The sequence below is a fragment of the Podarcis raffonei genome, chromosome 3 (genome assembly GCF_027172205.1).
Source record: "Podarcis raffonei isolate rPodRaf1 chromosome 3, rPodRaf1.pri, whole genome shotgun sequence".
In the NCBI taxonomy this organism is placed as follows: Eukaryota; Metazoa; Chordata; class Lepidosauria; order Squamata; family Lacertidae; genus Podarcis; species Podarcis raffonei.
Window position 1 is genome coordinate 92,755,673 of NC_070604.1, and position 26,345 is coordinate 92,782,017.

Here is a 26,345-nt window from a genome sequence, read left to right on the forward strand (position 1 = left end):
GATGTTGATTTGTTTTAATCTCTTTTTACGGTTTGTTTTAATTATGTCTAGATGCTTTTCACTGGTCATCTTAATATTTCCTGTAAACCACTCAGAGGTTTTATTACAATCAAGCGGCACATACGTTTTTGCTAACAAATCCATGAAACACCCCTGGCACAGCTGGGAGGGTTAGCATAAAACAGGAGGAGGAAGAGGAGGTCCCATTGGTGCCAATGGGATTATTTTCTTAAGCCTTACAGCCGCATGGAGCCCTTGAATTTTGCCATGATAATGGCTGGGGAGGGAAAGGATAAACCTTCCCTTCCCACTTCCCTCTATCGCAATTCCAACCCCGTCCTCCACGGCTGCAATTAAAGAAAAAACAGAGATTTGGAAACCTGCAACATATTAATCATGTGCAGTTTTGCCTCCACACAATCCCTGAACTTTAGCTGTATGCCTATTTTAAAGAAGCATTTTCACAGACTTAAAAAAAAAAGTGTGCTGCACAACTACCACCATGATAATTACTCTCTTTTTTTGAAAATTAGTAGTGTAAACAAGAATCTTAAATTCGCCAACTACTCACCTCCCAGCCAAGGAATTATTTTTCTCACCGTGGGCTAATATAACCAATACCCTTTCAGAAAAAAAATACCCTCTCATTTATTCCATTTAGATGCTTTGTAGTATTTTTTTAAAGCATACTGTACTATTATTATGGGGCTGCAGCTCTGTAGGGGCACATGAAACTGAACTTCCTGTTCCATCCAGACCACCCCTTGCTCACCCTCAAAATCAGCTGTGAAGGGCTGGCACAGATTTTGGAGATACCTGGTGCGGGGAGAGGAAACAAGAGGCCCTGTTACACCAGTGGAAGCAGGCTGGTGCAGCAGTACATCGAAACCATGATTATTCTTCGCTACGATTGCAACATCTCTGGCAAACTGGAATCTCACATTCATCATCTGCTGACCTCCTGGGAGAGGAATTTTGTTTCACCTTGGGCCAATATAACCAATGCATTTTCACATTCATTTACACGCTAAACTAAAGCAGGAGGCCAGGCGTCTCAGGGTTATCGGGACTGCGATGCTATGCAAGCTGACTTGGGAGCAAGTCCAACTGAGATCAGTAGTAAACACAGATAGGATCAGGCTGCGTGTGTCCTGCTCCCGGTCAAATTGTTCACATCAGAAATCGAAGGACCTGGCTACTGAGTCTCAGGAGAGACTCACACACGTGTTATTACCGGGATTCCTGAAAAATATATGGCACTAAGTGTAAAAACCATATCTATTGGAAAATGTCCTGTTGCACAGCAAAGACTCCAGAGAAGATCACCACTGGTCTGTTTGCTTTTTTTCAAATATATAGCTGATGGGCTGCAAGGGTGTCCATGAAAGGCTGCACAAGGTAATCTGTTGAGAAGTAGAAGATCAAGCCAAAGGTGATGGAGATGGGAAGGGCAGGTAACGCTTTCTTGAATACTGCCAGCAGCAAAAGAGTTAAACACAGGCCCTAAGGAGGAGGAGAAAAACGTTACTCAGAAGAAGGCCGGGTTATTTCCCCCCTTAAGACATAAAAAACCAACAGATAAAATATTGGAAGTGTCTTGCAGTATTTCAAAAGACTAAGGTCAAAATCCCAACACACGTATTTTATATTTATTTTATTATTTATTCAATTCATACACCGCCCTATACTTGAGCTCTATGCTATGCTTAAGTCTACTAGGCCTAACAGATTTATAATGGTACAGTGGTACCTCGGATTACAGACGCTTCAGGTTACATACGCTTCAGGTTACAGACTCTGCTAACCCAGAAATAGTACCTCAGGTTAAGAACTTTGCTTCAGGATGAGAACAGAAATTGCGCAGCAGTGGCGCAGCAGCAGCGGGAGGCCCTATTAGCTAAAGTGGTGCTTCAGGTTAAGAACAGTTTCAGGTTAAGAACGGACCTCCAGAACGAATTCAGTTCTTAACCCGAGGTACCACTGTATAAACTTTTGTGGACTGCAGAGCACCTCCTCAAGAGATCAACAGCTCCCCCTCTTACCTTGCTTAATGTGCAAATTTCTACGTAGAAAGTATTTTGATGCACTGAATAGAATGAAAGTTTATGAGTCATGGTGGAGGGGAGAGAATGTGTAAAAATTCAACAGGTCTTAATTTGTTTTGTTGCTACTTTGTTAATGTTGTTAATATTGTTTTATAGGTATAAATGCTGTCGTATTTTGTGAATCCTATAATATGATTTTTGGTGTAACTGTGATGTTTAGCTTAATTTTTTAGTTGCTTTTTTAATAGTGTTACATAGATGGGAATTGTTTTAATTGGGATTTGTGATTATTTCACTGATGACTTGTTAAGTATTTTATACGATTTATGCTGTATTCGTGATGTTCCATAATGCTATTTTTATATTTTGTTTGTAAGGCGCTTTGGGATTTATTTGAATGAAAAGCGGCATAGAAATAGAATCATTCAGTCAATCAATCATCGCCAACCTAGCACCCTCTAGGTGTTTTCAGACTCCAAACTCCCATCAACCCCAGACAACATGGCTGAGTTCTTGTGGGGTGAGTTCTCACCTTTTAGGGGGTGGGCCCCATGTGGGCAGGCATCTTCCGCAGCTGAAATCGATTCAGCTAGCCTGGCTTTATGGCATAACACCAAGACATAACCTATTGATTTCACTTACTATGAGGATGGCTACGAAACAAGCCAGAGTTGTATTCCAGTCACCGCTAGCAGTGGCGGCTGCTTTGCCCACAAGTACACTGTAGAATATGAAGTCCCCAAGGCCCAATTTGACGCCTCCTGTTTAGAAGGGAGGGAAAGAAAGGATTCCGTCAGCTCTACGGAATTGCTATTCTGACAAGAAACGCAGTGCCGTTATCACCAACCGTTCTCTCTTGTTATCGGGGCCAAAATCACCACGGCATTTGCAGCTCTCAAGTGGGTGGGAAAAGAGAACACTGATCTAGGGAAACTGGATCACGTTTCTTATACTTTACATCCATTTCAGATCTGCACCAGTATTATCAAGGGTAATTTTTTAAAAAAGAAGGGTGCATTTTTCTGCTTGTCGGTAGGACATCGCTCTTTAGCTTTTGCCAGCAAGAAACTGGATGCCACGAGGGAGAGTTCATAGCAAGCAATGCAAGATTGTTTAACAGAACTTCAATCCTACACACATTTACACTGCTAAACTCGGTAGGGCTTCCTTCTGAGAAGACATACTAAGAAATGCAGTTACTGGCCATGCCAGAGAGGTACTTCTCAAGAGAAAAGGTATTTTCCTATAAGATAATCTGGCTGAGATAATCTCCTGCCAACCTAGCAGTTCGAAAGCACGTCAAAGTGCAAGTAGATAAACAGGTACTGCTCCGATGGGAAGGTAAACAGCGTTTCCGTGTGCTGCTCTGGTTTGCCAGAAGCGGCTTAGTCATGCTGGCCACATGACCCGGAAGCTGTACGCCGGCTCCCTCGGCCAGTAAAGCGAGATGAGCGCCACAACCCCAGAGTCGGCCACGACTGGACCTAATGGTCAGGGGTCCCTTTACCTTTACTAATCTGGCTAAAACATCCGAGATGCAGAGAACTCCTTCTGCTTTAAAGGTGGGTTCTGGAGATAGAAAGCCCTTACTCTGAGATGCACTCAACTTTTATTTTTTTTTGGGGGGGGGGGTGAAGTGTGAATTTTAATTCTCCAAAGTTTTGAATCTGTATCTGATCCAGTTAATGGTCAGGCATACGTTATGTCGACACAAATTATTAGGGGAAGCCTTGGGGTCATAGCCTCATGTGAATCCTAACTGACCATCACCATCTGTACTGACAAAGCAAATGATTTGTAATCGTAGCATTTCCAGGACACAGAACTATTGCAGAAAAAGCATTGGAATGCATCGGAATGCAGAGGCATTCCAAGACTCCTCCCAGGAATAATTTTTAATTTAATTTAATAGACACTTTTCACAAACTCTCAAAGTCATTTCTAAAAGCGCACAACACAAAAATCCTTTAAAGTGCGCGCGCACCAGCACACACACACACACTCTAACATAAAAGCAACCCCCTTCACCCCCCCCAGATATAAGCTTCATCACCAAAATGATCCCCTCCCCAAAACACTATCAGCTGCTGCAGAAATTGACACTCAAAATGTAGGGAGATATTAAGAACTCTGCCATAGCCCCAAACCTTTCCATTCCAATTCATGGCATGTAAAGGTAAAGGTAAAGGGACCCCTGACCGTTAGGTCCAGTCGCGGATGACCCTGGGGTTGCGGCGCTCATCTCACTTTACTGGCTGAGGGAGCCGGCGTACAGCTTCCGGGTCATGTGGCCATTTACCTTCCCACCGGAGCGGTACCTATTTATCTACTTGCACTTTGACGTGCTTTCGAACTGCTAGGTTGGCAGGAGCAGGGACCAAGCAATGGGAGCTCACCCCGTCGCGGGGATTCGAACCGCCAACCTTCTGATCGGCAAGTCCTAGGCTCTGTGGTTTAACCCATAGCGCCACCCGCGTCCCTTCATGGCATGTAGTTTAGCATAAATTAGTACAAAAGGACCAAAGAGAGCAGAGCTGCTTTGGGTACAAGATCTCATGTTCAGTAGCTGGTATCCCCATTTGAAAGCTTTCAGATGATATAGGCTAGTAAAGACCTCCAACCTGAAGCCTTTGGAAGCTGCTTCTAGCCAAAGGGCGGCATTTGGCTATAGGCACCAATGGACTCAATCTGAAAGGAGCTTCCTATATTTTAAAGATATTAGAGCAGGCTTCACCAACCTTGTGCCCTCCAGATGTTTCTAACTTCAACTCCCATCAGCACCAGCCAGACACATTTGGAAGACACCAAGCTGGTGAATAGAATGTCCAAATTCATATTTTGTATAAATACCAGCAAAGTGGCCATAAAAGGGTCTCAACTTACTTTCCTCCTCCTCTAAGGGAGGATCGATTGGATGGTCTGTTCTTGAATTTCTCATGTCAGGAACGGCTGGCTCAGTGTAACAACCACCATCATGGTTCTGTGCTCCTTCTGCTGAGAAGACCAAAAGGCACCCGCAACAATTCAGTACATACAATTATTGGGTATATATGCACACAAGCACATATAAGCTAGAGTTTTCTACAGACTTGCCTACAAGTCAGTTGTAAGAAAGAGTCAGTATGTGTCAAAACATTTCACTGTTTTCCAAGCAAGGATTTCCATACAATATTTACCGTATTTTTCGCCCTATAGGACGCACTTTTCCCCCTCCAAAAATGAAGGGGAAATGTGTGTGCGTCCTATGGGGCGAATGCAGGCTTTTGCTGAAGCCTGGAGAGCGAGAGGGGTCGGTGCGCACCGACCCCTCGCTCTCCAGGCTTCAGGAAAGCCGCAGCGCCAACCCCACAAGTCGGGAGACAGCGGGGAGGCGGAAAGCCGCCATCCCGCTGTCTCCCGATGTGGTTTGGAGGCTGACGGCGGGGTGACGCGTGCTTCTCCCCGCCGCCAGCCCCGGGGACAGCGGGGAGGTGCAGCGCGTCTTCCCGCTGTCCCCGGACCTGGTCTGCAGGCGGGCGGTGGGAAGAAGAGCGCTTCTCCCCGCTGCCTGCCCCGCAAGCTCCGGGGACAGCTGGGAGGCGAGGCGCGTCTTCCCGCTGTCCCCGGACCTGGTCTCCAGGCGGGCGGTGGGAAGAAGAGCGCTTCTCCACGCTGCCTGCCCCGCAAGCGCCTGGGAGGGGAAATAAATTTTTTTTCTTTATTTCCCCCCAAAAAAACTTGGTGTGTCCTATGGGCCGGTGCGTCCTATGGGGCTAAAAATACGGTATATACCACTTTTTTCATCTTACTTTGATGAAGCAGTTCACAGTACAAAGTGAAACCAAGAATAATGAAAGTATCATAAACACACACACACACACCAGAACTGTATCGATGAAGGCTGAAAGAAGCAGCAGCCTTAATACCGTATTGGCCCGAATACAAGCCGCACCTGAATATAAGCTGCAGCTTTAAAATTGGGGGGGGGGGGGAATAAGGAAAATACCCAAATATAAACTGCTCCAATCCTCACTGGCGGCATATTGGGGGGGGGGGGAGCTGTGCTGCGCTGCGTTGCCAATGGCCTTTCCCCTTCCTCGCTCTCTCCCTTCCCGGCCTTGGGGGAGAGGACGGGGAACTATGTGTGGGGCAGGCCCTGCTTCACCACGTTCCTGGTGCTGTTTGCCCTACACTCTTGGCCATACACCATAAGGTCATGAATATAAGCCATACTTTAACTTTTCATGGTCAGAATTTGGGCGGAAAGTGTGGCTATATTCAGGCCAATATGGTACATCAACTCCACAAAGACTTGATGAAATAGCATTTGAAAAGAAAAAGGGACTACAGTTGTTGTTTTTTAAAGCACAACAGCAGCAAACCCTGCTCTAGTGGAAAGCATCCTAGCATCCGGAACATTTGGAATAGAATCAGGGATTCATCCGCAGATCTCAGTACTTGAGCCCACTGCCAAATACATCTGGGTCCGAGAAAAATCTTGGGAGATTCTCACTCACACATAAGCTGTAAGAGGTGCTAGAACTGGCTCTCCTTTCATGGCCAATGTTAACAATTTCACTGAAGTTTAGAATGTCTAAATTTCAAAAGTAGCCAGGAGTCTCAGTCAGCAAAGTACATCCACCGTTTTTGCCACCTAACAAGATGTTTCAGAATGAATTCACATGCTATTCATAAGCAAATGAAGACTTAAAAATAACACAAAACAAAACAGAGAGTGCATAGGTCACCTTGATCCCATGTCTCTTCAGAAGACCTCCTTCGTGCATTGTCTTGTTTTGCCATTCCCACAGTCCACATCATAGTAGCTATAGTGTAGAAAGGAAAATAATACATGACAAAGCTCCACATTCCATATTATATATTGCATTGCAGGTAGTTACACTTACCCATCAGTACAGTGGTACCTTGGTTCTTGAACTTAATCAGTTCCGGGAGTCCGTTTGACGCCCGAAAGCATTTGAAAACCAAGGCGTGGCTTCTGATTGGCTGCAGGAGCTTCCTGCACTCAAGCAGAGGCCACGTCGGATGTTTGGCTTCCAAAAAATGTTGGCAAACCGGAACACTTACTTCCAGGATAGCAGTGTTTGGGAGCCAATTTGTTCAACAACTAAGCCATTCAGGAACCAAGGTGCCGCTGTACATAGATTGGGTGCAGTGGGAACTATTTTGCCCTATCCATCAGTTTGTTGTTTAAAAAATTCTCCAAACTGAAGAAACACTCTGATTCCAAAGTTTTGTTAAGCCAAAACAGATTTTTCATTTTGATGTTTCATTTTCTGCTGGCTGTGTTTGGACAACTATCCAGAGTTTCATAAGCTGAGCAATTCTATTTATGAAGCTTTTTAACAAAACAAACCATGGTTTATGAAGCTATGGATGACAACCAGGACCATTTTGTAACAGCTGAAGCACAAAGACCACAGCATACATTAGGCCAATTTCCCCCCATTATGTGCAAGCCAGGGAACCGAGAAAGTGTCACCTTTTTGGTGGCAGCTGCAAGCTTGCCACCCTTGGCAGGGCTTGCTTTTATGCGCAGGTGTCAAGGTCTGTTGGAACTACCTCAGGCTGCCCACACCTGTGTCCTGTTCATCAAACAGCTGCACTTCACATTCTCAGTTCCAGGCTCTTTATAGCAGGTGGGGAACCTTTGGCCCACCAGATGTTGCTGAAATACAACACCCATCACCCTGGCCATTAGCTTGGTGGAGCTGATGGGCACTGTAGTTCACTAATATCTGGAGCATCAAAGGTTTCCTGTATTTGTTGTTATTGTTTGAATTTATATACCGCCCTATACCTGAAGGTCTGAGGGCAGTTCACAGAAAAGATCAACATAAAAACCACAATATATGTAATCAAAATAAAAACCACAACCCAATAACACCCCCCCCCCGAAGAGCCACACTTTAAAAGGGCATAGGATGTCAATCAGGTCAACCAAAGGCCTGGTTAAAAAGGAGCGTTTTTGCCTGGCACCAAAAGGTGTATACTGAAGGCGCCAGGTGAAATTTCCTGGGGAGAGCATTCCGTAGACGGAGAGCCACTGCAGAGAAGGCCCGTTCTCGTGTTGCCACCCTCCGCACCTCTTGAGGAGGAGGCACACAAAGAAGGGCCTCAGAAGATGATCTCAGGGTCCGAGTAGGTTCATATGGAAAGAGGTGGTCCTTGAGGTATTGGGGTCCTGAGCCTGACTCCCTCCCTCGGCAATCTTCGCGGAGCTCTGGCCCAATGGTGGCCAGTGGCTTGAATTTAATTAATTTTATAATGAATGATTTTAGAGTGTTGTTTGTGTTGTACTTTTGTATTGTTTTATTGTTGTTAGCCGCCCTGAGCCCGGCTTCGGCTGGGGAGGGCGGGATATAAATAAAATTTATGATGATGATGATGATGATGTTGCTACACTGCAGGGTATATTCTGCAATGGATGCCCCTACACCTCCTCTGTTTTACTCACACGAATAAATAAGTGCCGGAAATATGGGCTCATTTCTCTCTTGCGCTGTTTCCACTAACATCCTGAGCGGCCCCTTTGGGCACAAGACAGCCACCAAGTCTGGAGAGAGAGAGAGAGAGGGAGAGAAATCAATTTGATCCCAAATCACTTCATAAGTATTTCATTTTCCTGCCATTTAGCAGCAGGTCATTTTTTCCTACTTATTTTTGTTTTTAAGTATGCACGGCAGACGTAGTTCAGTCACTGCAGTGTAAGGGGTTGTTCTATTTATAGATATGCCCTCTTGGCAGCTTACAAGATAAAATAATCAAAAATCAAATCATGAGCAGCAAATTAAAAACACACAGCTATCAAGTCAAAAAGACCACTTTGAAAAATAGAAAGCAGAGGAACACAACTCCATGGCACTGAAGTAGAGCAGAGAAATAAAAATTATCAGAGCTACTGCAATGCTACCCCAACCAAATAAACTAAGTCCTGGGAAAACAAAAGAGGTATTTACCTAGTGCCAGATATTTATTGGGCGGACCTCTAAGAAGACCATTGCAGACACGGGGCCAATGCTGAAGAGGTGCTGACATACATGGCCACTTTCCAAACCTCATTGGGTGGGAGAATTTGAAAAAGGGACCTTGGACAACAACCTCAAGGCATGAGAAGGAACCAGGGGGTGAGGAGCTAGCATTTGGTTCAGATGAATCTGAAACTGGGCTAGTTCAGAGATTTAACCCTTTTCCAGGGTGAAGTGGCTGTCCTCCAAAACAGCCTAAAGCAACTTGGATCCTCCTCAAACATTTGGGACCGATTCAGAGAGACACAGACGGGGTGTAGATGAAAAACAGGGAGGGGAGAGGGAGAGAAGGGGGAGTAGTTTTGTCACTGACAAACCTACACTTAAAAAGTAGGTGCAGCTGCAGCCAAATGAACCATGGTTGTTGGGTTCAGATGTAACTCTAAACCAGAGGTCGGCAACCTAACGCCCATGGGCCATTTCCAGCCCATGAGCCTCCCGGAACCGGCCCAAGGCCGTTTCCGTGGATTGGCGTGGGGATTCCGTGGTTTTTTTCCTGCGGTGCAGGCGCCTCCCCCCCAACATTTCCCCCCCTCTCCCTCACCACGGCGGAACCTCTTCCCTCCCTCCTCCTGGCGCAGCAAATTGCCGGCCAATCACCTGCTAAGGTTGAGGCCCCGGCCAATGGGCGAGTGGTGGCTGCGTGTGGCCGAGAGGAGGAAGGCGGCTGGGCTGAGCTGGCTGAGCACATTTTCAGCAGCCCCTCATTGGAGCAAGCTGTTTGCTGCTGCCACCGCTGCTCTGCCAAGCGTGGCTCCTGCGCTTGCCCTTGCGAGCAGCAGAGGTTGTTGTCGTCAGAAAGAGCAGCCCGAAAGCAGCCCTTTCGGGCTGCTCATTCCTCCACTGCCACCCTCTGCCTCTCGGCAGCACCCTAGGTAGGCAGGAGGACGGGAGGGGCTGGGGGAGAGAGAAGCCCCCTTTGCCGTGCATGCACACACACATGCACTCCGGCCCACCAGGAGGTTTGTGGTGTGGTGAACCGGCCAACCACCCAAAAAGCTTGCCGACCCCTGCTGTAAACTATACTTGGTTCAAACCATGGCTCAATAAACAACAAAAAAGCAATGGGTCTCTCCTCTTTACTTCCATTCACAGAAAGTTACAGGGGAGGGATATAGAAGGAATGTATCAGTTGACAGTTCATGTCAAAAACATAAACGGAGCTTCTCAACTTGTTCCATTCATCATGATTCCCCAATCCCTGCACCAATCTTTCTGATATTTTTTCCAGTTTTCTTTCTAGGAAGCCTTCTGCAATGCTTGCAGAGGAAGCTGATGTGTCAAGAAGGAGATCTCGGGCCCATTAAAGGGACAAAAACAAATTGTCAATTTTTTTATTGTCATCCAGGTGCAAATTCGCTGTGCATGCAAAAGCGAATGTCCTCTGTTGAACCCTGGAAAGCCACTGCTAATCAATGTGGACAGGACTATGCGACTCAATACAAGTCAGGTTCCTGAGGGTTCCTCTCTCAGCCATCCCCCCGAAAAACGCTGCCATGGAAAAGGGGCCATTAGCTGACTATGAAATATTGCTGGTACAAACACCAATTTAGGCTAGCTCCTGTGAGTTTCCCTTTTCCTAGCTAAAGAATGTGATGAAGAATAGAAAACGGAAAATCTCTTCCATTACCCGGAAGTCTCTTCCATTACAGACGTACCGTAAACCGATATGCCTCCCAGAATGACCCAGGCTGACCACTCAGGCAGATACTTAATGAAGACTAAAGCCATCAAGGCACTGATCATGATGAGATAGGCTTGCTGGAGGTGCAAGGGCCCCTTCCAGTGGATGCAAATCATCCCAACGGCTCCAAAATTCCAAATGAAGAAGAACAGGGTGGGATAATCCATGGCCACATTGTAGGTCTTTAGCACTTCACTGCAGAACAAAATGAAAAAGAAGCTTAGTCAAGTAATAACAACAAGAAGAATGATGTTGTTATTTGTACCCTGCCCATCTGACTGGGTTACTCCAGCCACTTTGGGTGGCTCGCAAAGTAACCACTCGAAGACAACATTACAAACAATGTAATGAGGATTTTGCCCTGATGTAAAACAGATCAGGGATTCTAATCTTTTTGTTATTATCAAACATTCAGAAGTCAGAAACTAACGCTAATCTACTGACAGTCATTGAGTTGCTAAGGATCAACAGCACTTACTCACACTTACCCAAGGTAGATGTAGGTGAAGAGGAACAGAAGCATCAGAGATGAGAGAATGAGCCAGCCATGAATGAACTGTTAAAACAGAAGGTACACATGGTTGCTTTGCACAGATATATCAAAGAAGTGCTCCTCTCCTCAACCAGTTTCTTAACCATACTGCTTGTTTTTCAGGCTATGGCTTGGTTTGCATATAACGTGAAGCCATGGCTTGTTTTGGCAAAGTGTGGTTTGTCTGAATTTCTGAATCCAACCCAAAACTATCGTTTTGTTTTTTAGCATCAGACTATGAAGCGAAGCCATTGCTTTTTTGTGTGTGTCTATTGAACCATGGCTTGAACAAAGTATAGTTTAGAGTTACGCCTGAATCCAACAACCATGGTTCATTTGGCCACCTTATCCCAAACGCTTGCCACACCACAGAAACACCAAGCCAAGAGCAGCTGGAAAACAAAACAGGCTTTGGACAAACCATGGTTAAAGCACATCATGGCTTATACCTATGTGCCAAAGACTTTGAACATGTGGCTTCCCTCTTGAGGTGTTTTGTTCCTTCTCTTTCCAGGGCTTCCTTGATATCAGACTTCAAATGGTGCTACGGTTAACATCAAGGGCAATGAAATAGATGCACCTACCATCCATCAGGCTTTAAGGCATGTTTGCTTTATGGAAACATTTCTGATGCAGCAATCAGGAAGCGCAAGAAATGGAAAGATGAAACTAGAAAGCCCTGGATTGTGTGGTAAGAGTAACCTTTTGGCTCAGAGTGACTTTCAGCAAAAACGTGAAAGGTCAGTGTATATTTGTGAGTTTTTTCAGTGTCTTGCTCAGGGATAGGGAACCTGTGGCTCGCCAAGTGTTGTTCAACTGTAAGTCCCATCATGCCTGACCACTGGCTGGGGCTGATGGGAGCTGGAGTCCAACAACATCTGGGAGGACCACAGGGACAAAAGGTTTCCCATCTTTCTGCTCCAAAGTACTTGTCAGAGATCTCTTTATTACAGGTCCCAAGAATCTTTGGCACGCCACATTCTCTTCTGTTCAGAGGCACCCTGGTGTCCTCCTTGCTTGGGTGCCAGTGGCATCATGTTATACTTTGGTGCACTTTTCTCCCATGTGGCCTGAAATTGACATGCGCTATTTGGTTTATTGGTTCAGGGGACACAAACAAATCTGATTCATAGAAACTAGGTGGCAACCTCTCTTGGTAATCTGTTCCCTTCTCTTTTGAAATTTGCCAATTTGGATGGCCGCAGGTTCCCCATGGCTGTACTAGCCTAAGTCAACCTCCTATGATATGACTTTACTGCATAGCCCCTTAGGAAGCCTGCAGGGATCACCCAGATACTGTTGAAACACAACTCTTTGCAAAGGGATGCATTTGCTATGTATTACCTAAAGAGGCATTTGTGCTTTCTCCAAGTGCTTCTTCCTGCTCTTTCATTAAATCCTTACAACATTCAATTACCTTCTCTTTAATAAAGTGCTTCAGCTTTATTAAGTTCTTGGGAGGTCATCCAAAATAACTAATAAACCAGATGAACAACTGGTCACAGTCTCCTTTTAGAGAGCGAAAAAAAGCTGTTGCGTAAGCACTCTTTGGTGTCTTCTGAAGACATGCCATCTCCCAACTTCTCACTCTTCATAATGAACTGCTGGATATTCTCCTTGATGCACTTAGGATTGTTTAAAGAGGAGGTCTGTACAATTTCTGACCTCCCCGCTGGACAGAGCCCACCAGATATGTACTGTAGCTTGCCAAGCTCTGTTTTCGTAATCCCAGGCAGACAGCAAGGACAGGCAGTTTAATCAAGTCCCTTGTGGACCACCATATATGGCAGGTGGGCTGCTCTTTGCTCGATGGGTTACAAAATGTGCAGGCCTGTTTTAAAAATACCAATTTCATGCTTCAACACAATCAAGTTTCTTGACCTATTTTGGAATGAAGTGGTATTTCATTTTGTCTTTAAAAAAAATTGATTCATGTGACATGAAGAAACTCTTTCAAAGCTCCATGTCAGTCTAATCCCATAGAAATGGCTTGTTTACCCAAACCCATTTGAAATACTGTAGACAGACAAAATGATGTATCCTACAACCTTCTTAATATCTGTAGGGTTGCCAACAAAAACCACACTATACCAGTTATTGGATGACCATACATTCCATGTTGCTGAATCTAAAATTTGGACTCCCTCCTTGCCTATGACCAAGTTATCAGTCCTTTCATTTAAGGAATGAGAATCCCCAAATTTTTGGAAGGGGAGTTTTAGGACTGCATGATCACCATTGTACCATACAAGGTGCAGTATCAGTCCAAACCTTCTCACTCAGAACTATGGCCAAACAGGGAAATAAACAGACAGGGTTAAAAGATACAGTGGTACCTCTGGATGTGCATGGGATCCGTTCTGGAGCCCCATTTGCATCCTGAAGAGACCGCAACCTGCATCTGCGTGCGTCGTGATTCGCTGCTTCTGCACATGCACGTGACATCATTTTGAGTGTCTGCGCATGTGCGAGCGGCGAAACCCGGAAGTAACGCGTTCTGTTACTTCCAGGTCGCTGCGAAGCGCAACCCGAAAACGCTCAACCTGAAGAAACTTTAACCTGAGGTATGACTGTACATTTATGGAAGTAAGTCTGGTTCAGAAAAGATAATTTGCATATTAATTCTGAGCCTAAGCACAGAACTCGCCCAGCAATATCACAGCAGAATTTTGGAAACAGCACAATGCATCTTTAGCTCTTAAAGTAACATTATAAAAGCTAAGGGGAAAGTCTGAAAGGGCTCTCACCATAGGGAGAGCCTGAAGTGAGTGCCTAAATGAAATGATTCTGCAGCTTTTCAATGTTCTTCTGTTTGTAGTGAAGAAAAGCTGGTTGTGGAAGGCATCTATTGGCTAGTGCTCATTATACCAGGTAGCCCATGTGGTGTTGGTGACATGCTATTGGACTACAACTCCTATCATCCTCAACCACTGTCCATGCTGGCTGGAGCTAATGCAAGTTGAAATCCTACATCTATTAGGCATCAGGTTAGCTACCTTGGCATAGGGCATCACCAACACACTTCCCTCCCTGGAAAATTTTTGAAATAGTTTGTCAGTTGTTCATGGATGATACCTCTAGAAATATATCTAAACTGCTTTTAAAAACATCTCTGAGCCTTAAAAAAAATTAATGTGAGCAATACACTTGAATAGAAGAGCAAAAACACATGACCGGTTTCTGACTTAAGGGTATACAAGGCAAATTGAGAAGATCCATTGTGAGGACTGCTAAAATGGTATGTCTGTTTTCATTGCTTGCAAATCTTAGGCCATCGCCTTACCTTGTAACAACGGTACTTGTATAATAGAACCAAGAAGATCGTCATTACTACTATGACACTGATCATGATTATGGTATTCAGCACAGAGTTCAAAAGACGCTGGCCCACATTGGGTGTGTCTTCCGTAAATGGGGTATAAATCCTGCAAGAAAAGCATAGCATGTCTTTCTTTTTTTAGAAAAAGTGGTTTTGCTCTGGCACAAATCGATCAGCAATATACTTAAGCCAATGCAAATCCCCAACTCTAATTGATGAAGAGGTGGCAGAAACAAGACTCAGAGCTGACCCTTCCAGTAAGTAGGGATTGAGATTTGTATTGGAATAGCAAAGGGTCAATTGAAGAAAGGAGGACGGCAAAAGATCAAATGAAAAGAAAGGAGGCTTGTTTGGATGTAGCCTTAAAGGCAATCACATGACCCATAGTCAGACAAGGACTACTTACAGCTGTCCATTCTTCTCGGTGTAAAACCGCACAGACTTTATGGTTGCAACGACCACAACCATGCACAACGTGACAGGCACAAACAGCATGATCACATGTTTCGCTCCATATTTCAAGGTCAGCTCTTCCTCCTCGCTATCCACGGCAGCGAGCACTCTGGCTATTCTTTCCGTGTCGGCCGCGTTTCCATCAGCAGTTTTGTTGGAGCTCCCACTGCTGCCGGGACGCCCTTTCTACAAAGGAAGAACATGCAACAGGGGTTAGCAGCTGGCAGGTCCTGCCCTCCTGAAAGGGTCCTATACCTGGATCACCAGTTCTCCGCCCAAGTTACCCTGCCTCCATCCCACTCTGCTCATCTGCTCAATTGCCAACCTACCCAAGTTCATTTATCCCACAAAATGTAAAAAATAAAATAAAAAAGCATGTTCTACAGCTCTACTACAATTCCCATCATCCCTGACCTGTTAGCTAGGAATGATGGGAATTGTAGTCCCAAACATCTGGAGGGCCGGAGTTTGCCTATGCCTGTTCTACAGGGTACAACTTGGAAAACGGAAGGAGCAGGCAGTGCTCCTTGCCCTCAGCAATCCCTCCATTCAATAACCCACCCAAATGATTGGAGGTTGAGGAGACTTTGGTGTGCACAGGGCTTGCCTATGTTCTGCCACAGGGATGAGGAACCTTCTTTCAGACAAAGGTCCATATTCCCTAGTGGGTTATCTTTTGAGGAGGGGGGGGTGTCACATGACAGCGGTGGGCAGAAGCATAGGCAAAACACAGATGGGACTCTTACCTTTGGACAATAAGCTACATTCAAGCCACGCTACAGTCAGAGGTTCTCTCTCTCTCTCTCTCTCTCTCACACACACACACACGCACACACACACACAAATTTTGATGCTCCAGGTAAGCAAGATGCTTTTGCTCAGTTTAATTACACATTCAGAATGTGACATTCCAGCCAGAAAAAAAACACACCTGAGGAAGGTGCAATGCTAGTGAAGGCTGTGGCATGGGGAGAGTCCAGAAGGCTACATTTGGACTCCAGACCATCTCTGTTTTAGAGAATTTGAGCATCACCAGCTCCTCTTAACAGGAACATGGTCTCCACCTTAAGTCACTCATTCTAAGGCTTAAAAACAAGCAAAAAAACCCCACACAGATAAGTGACTCAGGAAGGCATATGAAGGAAGAACCTGCACAGAGGACAAGATCAGGGTTTTACAAAGTGTTCCTTCTTCCCTACACCTACCCTGTGCGTGAGTGCTTCTCCTGCTTCTGGTGTTTGTGTGTCATCTTGGTAAGAAGGCAGAAGGGGGCTCTCAGCCGACATCAAGGACGTTCTCTCGTTGCAGGGTTCCTCCTCGCTGTCTGAGTTGTTCATGAAGGTGATCATGCTTCCTCCTCCACAGAGAACCTTGTAGTGCTATATCAGAGACCCACAAAAGGTTGAGCCATGGGAGAATGGCAAGAAAAAGTCGAAATCATGACACCTACGAACTTATTTTGAGCACAGCCCACATAAGGCTACTTACACATAATCAAAGCACAATACAATTTAAAACAAAGAAAAACTAGGCAATTTATACGCATCAGCACAAAACTTCAGGGGAATCCCCACTTACACAGGGGTTCCATTCTGGACGTGTACAAGTGGGGGTTCCCCTGTTCCGCCCGCCCCCTCTCCCAGTTTTCGGTGTGCGTGTCAGTGAAGTTGGAAGATGCCTGTGTAAGTTTCAGCAGAGTAAAACATAAAAAACACCCTATGGGTGATATTCAATGTCAGTCCTACTCAGAGTAGACCCACTGAAGTTCATGAATGTGATTAACTTAGACCCACCAAAATTAATGAACCTGTTCTTAGGACTTAGTTGAATACAAAAACATCAATTAAGAGTCTAAAATAGGAGGTCAGCCTAAACAAAAAGGAATTTAAAACTCTTTTAGATATAGCGAGAACTAGCAATGCCAAATTATATTTTCCACTGTCAGAGGCACTAAGACAGCGAAGCATCCATGTATCTTGTGAACCTTATGCTAAACTAATCCACACTCTGGAACTGTATTTTGTGCCACTTAAAAATTAATATATACATATACTGTAAATATAAGACACAGAGAGAGAGGTGTTCGTTTTTTGGCAGAAGTAGTCGAACACAATTTGGAAAAGCCTCGAGGCAAAAGAATATAGGAAGATAGACAGTTCCAAAGATAGACCAACTGGTTTGGAAAAGGATTAATGGAACTTCTGCACTGCGATGTTTCTCTGTGGCTCTTACAAGCCAACTCCTAAAGAAAGGAAAGCCAGACAACATCCCAGAGGTTCAAGATGTGCTCCAAGTGTCTTGATGGGGAATATGTGGTAACTACTACCCACCTAGAGGGACGTGGGTGGCGCTGTGGTCTAAACCACAGAGCCTAGGGCTTGCTGATCAGAAGGCCAGCGGTTCGAATGGGGTGAGCTCCCATTGCTCGGTCCCAGCTCCTGCCAATCTAGAAGTTTGAAAGCACATCAAAGTGCAAGTAGATAAATAGGTACCGCTCCGGCGGGAAGCTAAACGCCGTTTCCATGTGCTGCTCTGGTTCGCCAGAAGTGGCTTAGTCATGCTGGCCACATGACCCGGAAGCTCCCTTGGCCAATAAAGCAAGGTGAGCGCCGCAACCCCAGAGTCGTAAGTGACTGGACTTAACGGTCAGGGGTCCCTTTATCTTTACTACCCACCTAATCTCCCTTCCCCGATCACCTGCCTTTCAGAGAAAAGCAAGATCCTTTGCTGAAAAATCACTGATGCTCATCTAGATATGCCTGTGGCAGCGGGGGGGATGGGGAGTTGCAATCCAAGAAACACACTTAAACCAAGGGTTGGGGAAAGGAAACCTTCATTCACTGAAAAGTAGTAAACTGCAAAGAAAGTTGACCTTTTAGAATGGTTCACAGTCACATTTTCCATACACATAAGCAGTGGTAACATGCCCTCCAGGACTGAAGGGCATCAGCATGGACAGAACCATACACCAGGGGTTGGCAACGTGTGGCTCATGGGCCGGATGCAGCCCATGAAGACCGTTTTACTGGTCCACGAGCCGCCCCCAAACTGAGCCGCCCGCTCAGCGAGTCCCCCGCGTGCTGCAGTAAACCAGTGCAGTGCGGCGCGGGAACTTCACCGAGCGGTGCCGGAAATTGCGTCTGCACATGTGCAGATACCGGAAATCGCGTCTGCGCATGTCCAGACGCCGGAAATTGCTTCTGCACAGGTGCAATTTTGGGCACCTGGGCATGCGCAGAAGCGATTTCTGGCACGGTGGACATGCACAGATGCAATTTCCGGCATTGTGCTGTGCCAGTCTGGCCCATGGACGATTTCCATGGGAGTGATCCAGCCCATGGCCGATAAACCTCCCTGACCCCTGCCATACACAGTCACACTCATGCCGGATTGCTGTTCCCTTTTGTTTCCTGAAAGAAGCACAATACTGCACCAATGGATTTAGATCCAGCTTCTGAGTGGCCTATAAGCTAAGATAGGGTGGAAGCCAGTGGGGAAACAACATACACGCTCCTCACCCCATCACAGGGTTCAGCATCCACCCTGCCCAAACTGATTTGTGGCTATATCTTCATAACAGCTTTCTGAAAACACTTTGGAACATAATAATCACCACACACAAAGGGAAGGAAATATCACCTGTGCTAAAAGTGGTTCTGAATCTCTGGATGCTGTCTTTCGATACAGATTTTTGTAACATTGAGCAGGGCCTCCCAAGTTTGAAATCCAGGCCTCAGAGGTTGAAATCTACCGAGAATTAGGAAACTTCTGTTCTAAGTTCTACCTGTTATCTTGCTTCATGTTGTAATCTAGACCAAGCAAAATGAAATATTTACACTTGTTCCCTGTTATCTGATAAGCCCAACGTACGCTCAGCTTCCTCTAAGGAAGAGATGGGGAGACACTGGGATGATTTGCATTGACCAGCAAGAGTTTCCAACTTTGACTACTTCAATAATAGCAAATAAAAATAAACAAATCTCTTCCATGGCTGACCCTGTGCTAGTTGCTTCTCTCTCAGCCTCAAGAGTTCCTCTACTGTAGGAGAGTACGAACTGGCTGCTCTTGACTACTGGCCAGTTTTAGAATTTGATATATACAAATCCAATCTGTATTAACCCCTATGCAAATTTGTACTTTTATGTGTATGTCAATGTATGGCTTAGGGCAGTCTTTACCAATGAGTGCCCTCAAGATGTTTTGGACTACAACTCCCATCAGCCCTAGCTAGCACGTGTTGGGTTATTTTAGATATATAGTCCAAAACAATGGGAAGGCACCCAGCTGGCAAAGTCTGGTTTCTAGGTTGTGAAGCTTGACATTTAATTCACAAATAGAGTCAGTTTTGCCTTCCCAAGTCCAGACACATTTGATTTTGTTCCACTGTTGGCTCCAGTTGGACTGTGGAAAGTTGGACAAGGGCACCCCTCTCGTTCACAATATCTTATGATCGACAAGGCTCTGGAAATGGTTGTGGGAGTTCAGCCTGGATACGAGGAGAATGAGAGGAGATATGATGGCCATCGTCAAATATCTCAAGGGCTGTCACATGGAAGATGGAGCAAGCTTGTTTTCCCCTGCTCCGGAGGGTAGGACCCGAACTAATGGCTTCAAGTTACAAGAAAGGAGATTCTGACTAAACCTCGGGAATAACTTTCTGACAGCAAGAGCTCTTTGACAGTGGAACGGACTCCCTCAGAAGGTTCCAGAATCTCCTTTCTTTGGAGATTTCTAAGCATGGGTGCTTTAGTTGAGATTCCTGCACTGCAGGCGGGCGGACTTGGTGAGCCTTGGGGTCCCTTCCAACTCTACAATTCTATCACTGTGTCTTCTTCAGCTTTGGAAAACAAAAAATGAGATGCTATCTCCACAGAACATATGTTTAGGAGCTCAAGCGTGTGTTGTGTCGCACTGCTGATGATGCGCGTTTGTTTGGACTAGCAGCAATTGGCAAGGGGACCAACAAGCTCCCATGTGGCTTGTGATTATCAGGCACACTGGAGTCAGGTTGACTGAAACAAACATGACAAGATTTGCTGCACTAGCACAGAAGTGGAGCATGAAAAGGGCACATCCAGAGAGTGGTTATTTTAGAAGTAGACACAATCTGCTCCTGTTGTGCACTTACATGGTCCTTTAAATTTACAGGCTCTGGGGGTTTCTTCCAGCACTTGTGCTTCTCTAATCACATGGCAAACAGGTCTAACTGTGAGACAAGCATGGAATGTACAGTTAGGCACTCCACTTCCAACTTCTTTTATAGGCCTTTTTGAGGGCATGTCCTCATATTTCTTACCAGTACTTTTAACAGAAAAAATATATTGTAGTTCTCTCCACTGCTCCTTTAATATTATCCACTGCTCCTTTAATATACACTGACCTTTCATGTTTTTGCTCAAAGTCACTCTGGTCGAAAAGGTTACTATTAAGTATCTCTGAGTATCTCTGAGCATGAATGGAGTCCTTTTTCTCCACACTGAGCTCCTGCAATCTACTCCCACACAGTTAAGGAACAGGGCTTCCCCCTAGGGCAGGTGACAAGGCTCCCAGGAAATCCTCAACAGTAGCATCTTTCAATTTTAAGAACAAGATTTAACTTATTTCTGTAAGACAGAGCTATTCTGCCTGGCTTTCAATTTGAACTTAGCCTAATTTTTTATTCCCCTTTCTTCCCTCCCTCTCCCCTTTTTATGAAGATTACCCACTCTGGGATCCCACAGCTAATTCTCCCCTGGTCTCCTCGCTGGCCCAAATAGGACTAATTTAGCCAGTTAGCTCTGGTGATCATCTAATGTTTATTGGATGGATTTTCCACCTAAATTGTTTTATGCTGTTTTTGTTGCAGCAATTAAGTGTTTTAAATTTGTTGCTAGCTGCCCTGAGCCCGGTTTTCTGAATCGGGAAGGGCAGGGTATAAATAAAATAATAATAATAATTATTATTAACAGAATCCCGATGACACAATCTGTTCTTGGTAACCTTTGCACAACTTGCAATTTCTGGTGTTCTCGCACACCATTGCTAAACTTTTATATCTACATACCGTATTTTTCGCACCATAGGATGCACTTTTTCCCCTCCAAAAATGAAGGGGAAATGTGTGTGCGTCCTATGGTGCGAATGCAGGCTTTCGCTGAAGCCTGGAGAGCGAGAGGCATCGGTGCGCACCGACCCCTCTCGCTCTCCAGGCTTCAGGAAGCTATCCGCAAGCCTTGCAAGCCCGGCGGGAGTTCCCGCGGGCTCACAAGGCTTGCGGGCAGCAGCCTGCAGCCCCGGCGAGTGTCTGCAAGCCTTGCGCGCCCGGCGGGAGGTCCCGCCGAGCGCGTGAGGCTTGGGGCAGCAGCCTGTCGCCCGAAGCACGGGGAGCCCTCCGGAGGGCTCTCCGTGCTTCGGGCGAGTGTCTGCAAGCCTTGCGCGCCCGGCGGGAGGTCCCGCCGAGCGCGTGAGGCTTGGGGCGGCAGCCTGTCGCCCGAAGCACGGGGAGCCCTCCAGAGGGCTCTCCGTGCTTCGGGCGAGTGTCTGCAAGCCTTGCGCGCCCGGCGGGAGGTCCCGCCGAGCGCGTGAGGCTTGGGGCGGCAGCCTGTCGCCCGAAGCACGGGGAGCCCTCCGGAGGGCTCTCCGTGCTTCGGGCAAGTGTCTGCAAGCCTTGCGCGCCCGGCGGGAGGTCCCGACAGGCGCGCGAGGCTTGGGGCGGCAGCCTGTCGCCCGAAGCACGGGGAGCCCTCTGGAGGGCTCCCGTGCTTCGGGCGAGTGTTCGCAAGGCTTGGGGCGGCAGCCGCGGCTGGGGGGGGGAATAAATTTTTTTTATTCATTCCCCCCCCCAAAAAAACGAGGTGCGTCCTATGGGCCGGTGCGCCCTATAGAACGAAAAATACGGTACTTTTAGCCCTACTTTGTGCTATGTCCCCAGCTGGGATTGTGAGCTGCTAATTTACCCACAACACCGGCTGGCATATCATTACAAAACAAAAAAGGCATCTTGTTTACAATGTGCCAGGTTAGAACAATGCAATCTTTAGAGAGTCAGGAGCAAGGTTACTGTTCTAAAAGGTACTTTGCTTTCCCTGAAATGGTTAGGATTGACACTCAAGGAAACGTTCTCAAGGTTAGGTGGAAAATGAGAGTATGAAGGTCAAGCAAGGAAATTATCACAACCTGCACAAGCTGAATCACCTCCCCCCCCCCCACGTTGCCCTGTGGGAAAGAACATGCCTTACACCAAGTCAGACCATTGGTTGATCCAGCTCATCACTGTCAACACTAGGGCTGGGTGAGATATTGATATATAGCCGGAAACCAGTTTGAAGTCCATAATGTGATATTGGTTTGTTAAGTTTGGACCTGGCAATATACAGTCGGTACCTTGGATCCTGACCACCTTGGTACTAGGGATGTTTTGGATCCCAAACACCGCAAACCCAGAAATGAGTGTTCCGGTTTGCTAACATTCTTTGGAACCTGAATGTCCAGCAGGGCTTCCGATTGGCTGCAGGAGCTTCCTGCAGCCAATCAGAAGCCACGCTTTGATTTCCGAACATTTTGGAAGTTGAACGGACTTTCGGAACGGATTCCATTTGACTTCCAAGGTACGACTGCATCGTGAGTCATGATGTGCGTGTGTGTTGTGCAAAAATCACAATGTGGGAATTACGTGAAAGCCAGCCAATGCCTCTGTATAACTCCATCTTACCGTATTTTTCACCCTATAGGACGCACTTTTCCCCCTCCAAAAATGTAGGGGAAATGTGTGTGCGTCCTATGGGGCGAATGCAGGCTTTCGCTGAAGCCTGGAGAGCGAGAGGGGTCGGTGCGCACCGACCCCTCTTGCTCTCCAGGTTTCAGGAAGCTATCCCCCCAGCCCGGCAAGCTCCCAGAGCGATGCCAAAGCTGTGCGCAGCTTCGCCATCGCTCTGGGACCCGTTCTGGGGGCTGGGGTCGGGGGAAGCTCGAGCTTCCCCCACCCCAGCCCCGCGCCTGGGGGGGGAAAATATTTTTTCCTTTATTCCCCCCCCCCAATCTAGGTGCGTCCTATGGGCCGGTGCGTCCTATAGGGCGAAAAATACGGTATTTCAGGCATTGTGAGATATAGGTATATTGTGATGTTTCACTGCTGATATATCACTATGTTGAAAACCAAATATCACCCAGCCCTAGTCAACACTAACTAGCAGTGCATTTCCAGGATTTTGGACGTTTCATGTTGGTGACTGAATCAGAGTACCTGCAAAGCAGATGTTCTACCACAGACCTATTGCCTTTTAAATAAGGAAGAATCCTGAAGTCTTGCTATATAGTATTAACATTGCTTATTGTATTCTGTGTGTGTGCATGCTCACTCTTGTAATAAACAGCTTTGTTTGTTTTTTGAATAGCAGAGTAGCTTATACATGCACAGTTGTCATTATGTTTTTAAAAGGATGAAATAGAAATCTACTCAGTTAAAAATGGAACAATTAAGCACAATTAGTTATTCTAACAAAAGGATACTAGAACTAAAGCTATTTTACTTTGTAAGAATTAAATATGCAATTTTCCCTTGTTTATTGTTTAGAGTAAATGACAAAGGCAAAGCATCCAGCTGCTTCAGTTGAAGCCATGGAATTAAGGGACCAGTTGCGGATGGCGCTGTGGGTTAAACCATAGAGCCTAGGATTTGCTGATCAGAAGGTCGGCGGTTCGAATCCCCGCGATGGGGTGAGCTCCCGTTGCTCAGTCCCTGCTCCTGCCAACCTAGCAGTTTGAAAGCACGTCAAAGTGCAAGTAGATAAATAGGTACTGCTCTAGCGGAAAGGTAAACGGCGTTTCCGAGTGCTGCTCTGGTTCGCCAGAAGCGGCTTAGTCATGCTGGCCACATGACCTGGAAGCTGTACGCCGGCTCCCTCGGCCAATAAAGCGAGATGAGCGCCGCAACCTCAGAGTCGGTCACGACTGGACTTAAATGGTCAGGGATCTCTTTACCTTTACGGCAAAGCATCAACATATCCCAGGGCTTTTCCCCACACCTTTTGAGTCCTACAACCTTCCTTGGGGCTGCTTAAGAAAGTAAGTCTGTATACCCTGAGGCAAGAAAGCTGAGGTCAGGGAGCTTGTGCCCTTAGCTCCCCCATTATATATTTCTTTTAATATTTTTAAAATTATAAACCACCACATTGGATGCCTGAGTAGAAAGGCAGTATAGAAATCATTCCCTGAACCAAATCCCATGACAATCAAACTCAGCATGCAGTTACTGATGAATTTGTGTGAAGCTGCCTTAGTGCCTGCATTTAAATTGCAAGAATAAACAATACAACTATCTTTTGATTATCGTTCTCAAATACAAAAGAAAATGTTTTAGCACACAAATCATTTTGAATACACTTGTGAATTGTGATGTTAAAATTTAAAATTTTATGTCTCTTAAAAGTTTTGATTTCAGGCACATCAAAATCTCACTGTGAACACCTTTTTCTTTGCACATTTTGTCACGAATTCCTTCAGTCAAGCGCTGATGCATGCCAAGCCAACTCTTTTGCAACATTGTTGAGTGTATGTAAGTTTTTATAAGTATGAGCTATGAGAAACTATGTTCACCACTTGCCACTGACAATGGAATTTTGAGAAGGATCCTTGGAACAAAAGAAACATTAGACACATCATCCATAACTCTTTATGGCAGCACAGGCTATGGAAGACTTCAAGCTATTGCTGTAAGTTCACCACACAGTGCTTCAGCATCTTCGTTTCCATTGAGCATCCATGATTTCTGCAATTTTTGCAAGCCTCAAGTACACCTTCAGTAGATTTTTAGTTGATACTATATACTGTATCTATTTCATATATACATTTAAAAAAAATCTAATGTATGAATTACTTCAAAGATGATAAAATTCTTCAAAATGTAAAAGGAAAATCTTATCAGAAATTTATAACAAAAACTAATTTGTAGAAAACTGTGCCCCTCAAAAGTCAGTACTGCACTCCTCTGAAGTCTGCACCCTAATGATATAACCCACCCTAGTCATAGGCTAGCAGCAGCTAAGCTCACATTTTCAGTGTTGTTGTTGCTATTAATTAATTAAACTCATACGCCACCCTGGAGACAACACTTTCTATAGTGTACCATAACTGTGATCAGATAAGTGCCTCTAAGACAACAGCCAGCAATACACTTTTCACTTTCCTTGGGTAGGAAAACAAAAACATAAAATGATGAATTTGGGAGTGCTCATTTAAACACAAAAACACCCAAAATATTACTGATGGCAGAAATCAGGATTAGGCAAACTCGGCCCTCCAGATGTTTTCAGACTACAACTCCCATCATACCTACCTAACGGGACCAGTGGTCAGGGATGATGGGAATTGTAGTCCCAAAAAACATCTGGAGGACCCGAGTTTGCCTATGCCTGGCAGAAATAATAACACCCACACTGAAGATCTTCCTGCACTAAGAGCTTGCTGGGCATCTTTCACGAACTACAGTACAGTATATTCAAATCAGGGAGGCATTTTAAATGTTTCACCACTCCCTGGTAAAGAGGAAGTCTGTAGGGCACAGTTCCCTCCGGCGTTCTCCACTCCTCCATGGAAGGCCCATAGCAGGGATCCACCCTCAGGGGGAGAGTCCTGGGAGATTCCCCTTTCCCCCTCTTACCTAAGGCGACCTCTTCTTCCCACCCACTCGCATCGCGGTCTTACTTTGCTGCCCGCAGCCCTTTGCACCGGATTCAGTCCAAGGCTGTAATCCTTGAAAGCCAGAAAGACGCCCGGAAGTCGGGAGCTGCCGGGCAGAAAGCGCTCGCTGCCCCGCGCCTCCGAGACCCTCACCTGGCTGGGTCGCGCCGCCCGGCCGGCCGGATTCTGCCGCGACCCGAAGCCACGAGTTCCAGGACTTCTTCACCTGGCCGCCCGGCTCCTTAACCCCTTCGACGGCTCTTCCGCTCCTGATTGGCTCCGGCGCGTTCTCTTTCTCGAAAGGCTGCTTTTGGAATGCCGCGTCTCCTCATTGACGCAGGCGGCTGCCGCTCAGGAAATGCCCAGCCTTCTGCCCAATGAGGAAGATGGGCAGGGCGGCAATCGACCAATGGGAAGCAAGCCTCGTCAGTATTTCCTCTGTTGGGGGGTGTGTGTTTTTTAAAGGTCTGTGCTGCAAATAAACAGCAACGCGTTGGGAGCCCGGTAGGGAAATGAGGCCGAATCTGTGGCTCGCGGCTACGAATACATGAGAAGGGAATGCAATAGTTTTGTCACCTTCTGCAATTCCTGTCTATAAATCTGCACTGCTGGTTGATTGCATTTCTTC

At 46.0% G+C, this 26,345-nt stretch overlaps 1 protein-coding gene across 2 annotated transcripts; it reads right to left on the minus strand.

Annotated features, from left to right (window-relative positions):
• Positions 1–76: 76 nt before the first annotated feature.
• PSEN2 (presenilin 2) lies at positions 77–25,945 on the minus strand. 2 transcript variants are annotated; one of them, XM_053383018.1, is made up of 11 exons: positions 25,863–25,945; positions 16,267–16,434; positions 15,015–15,247; positions 14,573–14,714; positions 11,246–11,313; positions 10,732–10,952; positions 8,503–8,601; positions 6,773–6,850; positions 4,929–5,036; positions 2,688–2,806; positions 77–1,503 (listed from the first exon to the last, which is right to left on the minus strand). In XM_053383018.1, exons 2-11 carry the CDS (start codon positions 16,408–16,410, stop codon positions 1,348–1,350), a joined length of 1,368 nt encoding a protein of 455 aa, XP_053238993.1. In that variant the 5' UTR covers positions 16,411–16,434; positions 25,863–25,945; the 3' UTR covers positions 77–1,347. The 2 variants fall into 2 exon arrangements, with proteins under 2 accessions (XP_053238993.1, XP_053238992.1); XM_053383017.1 differs by having other exon boundaries at positions 4,929–5,039.
• Between the last annotated feature and the right edge of the window lie 400 nt (positions 25,946–26,345).